Raw genomic sequence first — 5000 nt, 5'->3', positions numbered from 1 at the left:
ACCGCTGCTGCCCCCCTCGGCCGGGTCCCGCAAGGATGCGGGGGCCCCCGGGGAGGCGCCGGCGTCGGGGCTGCGGCGCGGGAAGGCTGGGTCCGGGGCGCCACCGGGTCCGGGGAAGGCGCAGAAACCTGCGTGCCCTGGGGGCACAGGCGGCGCAGGCGGCGCGTCCTTGGCCTCCCCGCCCGCGCAGCCCTTGAGCGCGGCCTGAGGGACCAGGAAGCCGAGCGGCTGAGTGATGGGGTAGAGCAGAAAGTGGCCCTTGCCGATGAGGGTCCGCGGCGCGCACGGCAGCCCGGGCGCGAAGTCCAGCCCCGCGGCGGCGGCGGCGGCAACAGCTGCGGCGGTGGCGGCGGCGGCGGCGCCCGGCGCGGCTTTCCGACGCGGCGGGGAGTCGGAGAGCAGGCTCTCCACGCTAAACGGGCTAGCTTTGGGCAGGCCTGCAGCCGCCGCCCCGGGCGCACACGGGGCCGGGTCCTGGTCCGCGGGCCGGCCCGGCCGCGGCTGCGGGCCGGCGCCACTTCTTTGGCTCGGGTAGAAGGCGGGGTCGCAGGCGGCGGGGGCTGGCGGCTCGCCGGATGGGGCGGGCGCGGGCCCGGCGGCGGGGGCACTCGGACCCTTGACCGTGGCCGGCGGCGGCGGCTCGGGCGGCTCCGGAGACAGGCCGCCGCCGCCGCTGTCGCTGTCGGAGCTGGGCGCACTGTGCAAGGACAGTCCGCCGGGCGAGTGCAGATGGCGGCCCTGGCTCTTCAGTAGCTTCTTTTCATGCTTGCGCTTCTTCTTCTCCATCTTCTCCAGCTCCTTCCTCGCGATCTCCTCGGGGTCCATGGGTTCGCCGCTGCACGTGGTCGGGTGCGAGTTGTGCGCCGGCCGCCCCGGGCCCTTCTTGGTGTTCTCTTTCTTCCTCCACTTGGCCCGGCGGTTTTGGAACCAGACCTAGAGCAGCCGGAGAGGGGAAAGGAAGGCACAGTCAGGCGGGGGCTGGCTGGGCCAGGACGGCCGCGGGCTGCTGGGGCTGCGGCCTCCCCACTACCCCCGGCAGGCTTGCGCCGCCTCTGCTCCAGCCACGCTGCCGCTCGCGGCTGCAGGTTCCAACGAGCGTCTTTTCCACCCGGAAGGAGCGTAGAGGGGCCTCCCAGGCAGCTTCCCGTCCAGCTTCTCACCTCGGGGCGTGGGAGCTGCCCCTTCGTTGGGCAGGGCGCGTCTGGCCCCGAACCGAGGGCTGCAGGGTTCCTGGTCGGAGGCCTAGAGCAGGGCCGCTCCTCGCCTCCTCCTGGCTCGTGTTCTAAGCAGCCCATCCGGCCTGTATTTGACCGTCCAGCCCGGGGCCCTCCACACCTGTCTTCGGCCCCCTGGAGCCGATGTCAAAAGCCCAGATCCCTAGGTTTCCCGTGAAGGGAATGCTAGGAGCCCTTCTTGGGTGGAAGGACTGGGACAGCCGAGCTTACATAGGCCCTTCAGCAGCCTCCCTCCCCCACATATCGGCACACCTTTCCTGCGATCCAGGCAGACATCAGCTCAGTCTTCCCAACCCAGCCGGCAGGCCTGCGTCGCAGGGGAAGGCAGGCGGGAAGCAAGAGGCCGGCAGCCAGGCCCTGCTGAGGAGAGGTCGGCCATCCTGCCTCCTCCACCCTCCTTACGGCCTGGTCTCAGCCTCGCGGGACTTCCCCGTTTCTGGCCAGCGCTTTTTCTGCCTCCGCTGAACAGCGGCCCTAGGTTCCCGTCACACGGCCACTGACCGTAGCACACATCAACTCAAATCTTCCGGAGCCCCTCCGACAGTACTCCCTCCCCAACAGAGCGAGAGCATTAGAATTCTTTGTTGAGGCCAGCTTGGTCGGGTGAACCTAGTCCAAGCCAAGGTGCGTTAAGCAGCGACTCCCAAGGCTGTAGCCGCGTTTTAACTTCTTTTTGGTGTGCCCTCCAGGCCGCCTTGTCACGAGGAATTACTCATTATCTTATGGGGGGGTGGGGGTGGTGAAGAGGTCTTGACTTCACTTAAGACACTTAGGACAAATTGGATAAAACGATTCTCAAGCAGAAGAGGCCATGAGGGGAGGCCAAACGCAGAAGAAAAGCACCTTTTTAGACAAAGATAGTGGTGCAGAAAGAGGCCTCTCGCCAGCCTCGGAATCATACTGAGCGCCGCAGTCCCAGTTGCACGTCGCACCCCACCACCCAAACCCCCGCAAACAGAGATTTCTGTACTCCAGGAAAACATCTAATTATGCACACCTCTTATGGAATTTTTAATCCGCCGAATTGACACTGTGTTTTTTAAGAGAATACCGCCAGGCAGCCTCAGAGTAAAATCAAAATATGCACACACTCGCACAAAACCCAGAAAAAAATCGGTGGCATAAAACGTTCAGACACTTTTTTTCACCCCATTTTCTCAAAGTGTGAACTATTTAAGTTTCTGCCTCCCCTCCCTCAGCCCCCCTTTTGCAAAGCAATGAATAAATAAATACATGTTTCTAGCTGAATATTTTAGAAGCGAAAGGTAAACACAAACCGATCTCTCCAGGTTGGGTGCACTAGCCTCCCGCGAGGCCGCGAAGGCTCTGGATCCACTTTCAGGCGCTCTCTCCCAAGTCCTGGCCGGGCCAGCTCCTCCTCACCACCTCCCCCATGCAGCCCTCCAAGATCTCACTTCACGCGGCCTCTGGGACCCCACGATGCCACTTCCCGGGTTAGACGCAGCAGCTGTTCTCGCTCATTCGGGGTCTCTGCTGTCCCCCTCCAGCCGCCTCAGCTTTTCCCCAGGGGTGCCCACTTCCTGCCCGCGGGGCACTGAGCCCTGGGGCCACCTCCCGAATGCCCAGGGCGGCGGGAGCGTAGTGGGCTCAAAACCCCGACTCGCTCTTGCGCCTAGAACAAAGGCGGGCGGGTACCCGGCAGGCCCGGCTGGAGTCTCTGGCTCACGCGCAGGGCGGAGGGTCTTTACCTGCACTCGGGACTCCACCAGGTCGAGGCGCAGCGCCAGCGCCTCGCGCATGAACACATCGGGGTAGTGGCTCTCGTTGAACGCCTTTTCCAGCTCCTCCAATTGCCAGCCCGTGAAGTTGGTGCGGGTGCGCCGCCGCTTGCAGCCCGGGCTCTCCTTGTCCGGGTCTCCCGAGTCTGAGGGTAGGCACAGGACGCGCCGCGCACTCAGCCACGGCCCAGGCCAACCCCTTACCCCTTCCGAAACCTGCTGGCCCCGGGAGGTCGGAGGGACAGCGAGAGGACGGCCGCATGCCCTGTGCCCAGCGGAGGGTGGGGACTGAGGAGCGCCCCGGCCAAGACCTGCCAGCTGCCGGTCACCCAAACTCTCCCGCCCGAGAAGCCCCCCCACATGTCCCCCCACCTCCCCTGCCGCGCCTACCTGACAGCTTGAAGGGCTGGCTGTCGCCGCCGACCCCGCAGGCGGCCGGCAACAGCGGCGTGGGGGTGACCACCGAGGCGGCGGCTGCGGCGCATGAGCCGCTGAGCAACCCGTCGATGGAGAAGGGCACCGAGGCAGCGGCGGCGGCGGCGGCCGACTGCAGCTGGTGGCCGGCCAGCTCATACACGTGGTGGTGGCCCAGCGGGTAGGGGAAGCCCACCACGCCGCCCAGTGAGCCCCCGAACTGGGCGTGCGGGTGCTCCAGGAGGCGGCCGTCCATCATCTCGCGCGGGGGGCCGGCGGCGCCGGCGGCGGGGCGCGGGGGCGCGGGCCGGGGCCGGGGCGGGCCAGCGGCGGGAGGCGCGGGTGGTGGCGGCGGCGGCGACAGGGACCCGGAGCCCTACACATGCTTCGCCCGCGTCCTGCGCTTTACTTTATCAACATCAAGCTCCCGATAATTAGCCGCGGCCCGGGGAATTTGGGACCAATAAGAAGCGCTAATCGGCTCTGACGTCAGAGGCGTGCTGGGTGCAGGGGAACGTTTTCCATATCGATTGCTAATTATACCTGACATGCACCTCAATAAACAGTATCAGAAACTGTCACAACAAGCCGGGGGGGGGGCCGTCGGGAAGGGGCGCGGCCGGCGCAGGGGGGTACGGGCTCCGGGGGGGGGGGCGGCCGGGCGGGGTCCGCGGCAAGCCCCCCACTCGGAGCCCAGTAGCCGGGCCGCGCCCCCGCCCCCGCAGCCGCCGCCGGCTCCCCGCCCTCCGCACATCACTAATAGATTTCCCTTTAAAACATTCACCGGCGTGTTGTGGGGATTTTTCACCAGAAATGCTGTACTCTCTGAACCTTTAAAGTGATGTTGCTCCAATTACAGAGAGACATTGAGCGGCAAATAGACTGATCCAATAATAGGAGATTCATCATCCGCTCTTTCCGAAGCTGTCACATTGAATTTAAAACTACAAGGGCTTCTCAGCGCCTCCTCTCCGGCTCCGGGCAGCGGGGGATAGGGGCGGAAGGAGAAGGCGGAGGAGGGGAGAGAAAGCAGGGAGGAGGGCAACTCCAAAAGCGGAGAAACTCCTTCCAGAATGCAGAGCCCCGTCCACAAAAATAATTAGTGCCTTCCCGGATGGGTGGGAGCCTCCCCCTGTGTAAGACTGCGCTGGGGGGGGGGGTGGTGGCAGAGGATCTGGAGGGACTGGGAAGACGCTCGATCCCCATCTTATCCCCACCCTGCAAAACGGGACCCTAGGGCGGAAGAGGGAGGGGCGGGCTGAGCAAGGGAAAGTCACTTCGGTGTGGCAGCCAGCCGGGCCCCCTACACACTCCATAAAAAAATAACTAGCTCTGCTCCGACTCCGCCTCTGAAGGGTGGGCCAGGGTACCCCACCCATTTATTATAATTAAATTACGTTCTCTGAGAACTGTCAGTCCTTCATCATAAAATATTGGTGGACTCAAAGCTAAATCATTACAAGACATATTTTTAAATAAGTTGCAAATTAGGACTGTGGACAGAAGGAAAAGAAGTCATTATATACATACATACATATATGTATGTGTGTGTGTATAAAGTTTGCCAGGGAGGTCACGGCTCTCTGGGCTGGGGCCCCAGGTGCGTGGGCCC

At 63.8% G+C, this 5000-nt stretch overlaps 1 protein-coding gene across 1 annotated transcript in view; it reads right to left on the bottom strand.

Moving 5' to 3' along the window:
• UNCX (UNC homeobox) overlaps positions 1–3647 on the bottom strand; it is a 3818-nt gene extending 171 nt beyond the window's left edge. The window contains exons 1-3 of the mRNA XM_064294924.1: positions 3365–3647; positions 2945–3120; positions 1–933 (exon numbers count right to left, since the gene is read on the bottom strand). The exon at positions 1–933 is cut by the window's left edge and continues 171 nt beyond it. Coding sequence (XP_064150994.1) covers positions 1–933; positions 2945–3120; positions 3365–3647 — 1392 coding nt within the window. The remainder of the gene's footprint in view (positions 934–2944; positions 3121–3364) is intronic.
• Between the last annotated feature and the right edge of the window lie 1353 nt (positions 3648–5000).

This window comes from Loxodonta africana, chromosome 12, assembly GCF_030014295.1.
Source record: "Loxodonta africana isolate mLoxAfr1 chromosome 12, mLoxAfr1.hap2, whole genome shotgun sequence".
In the NCBI taxonomy this organism is placed as follows: domain Eukaryota; kingdom Metazoa; phylum Chordata; class Mammalia; order Proboscidea; family Elephantidae; genus Loxodonta; species Loxodonta africana.
This window is presented reverse-complemented; position numbering and strand designations above follow the sequence as displayed.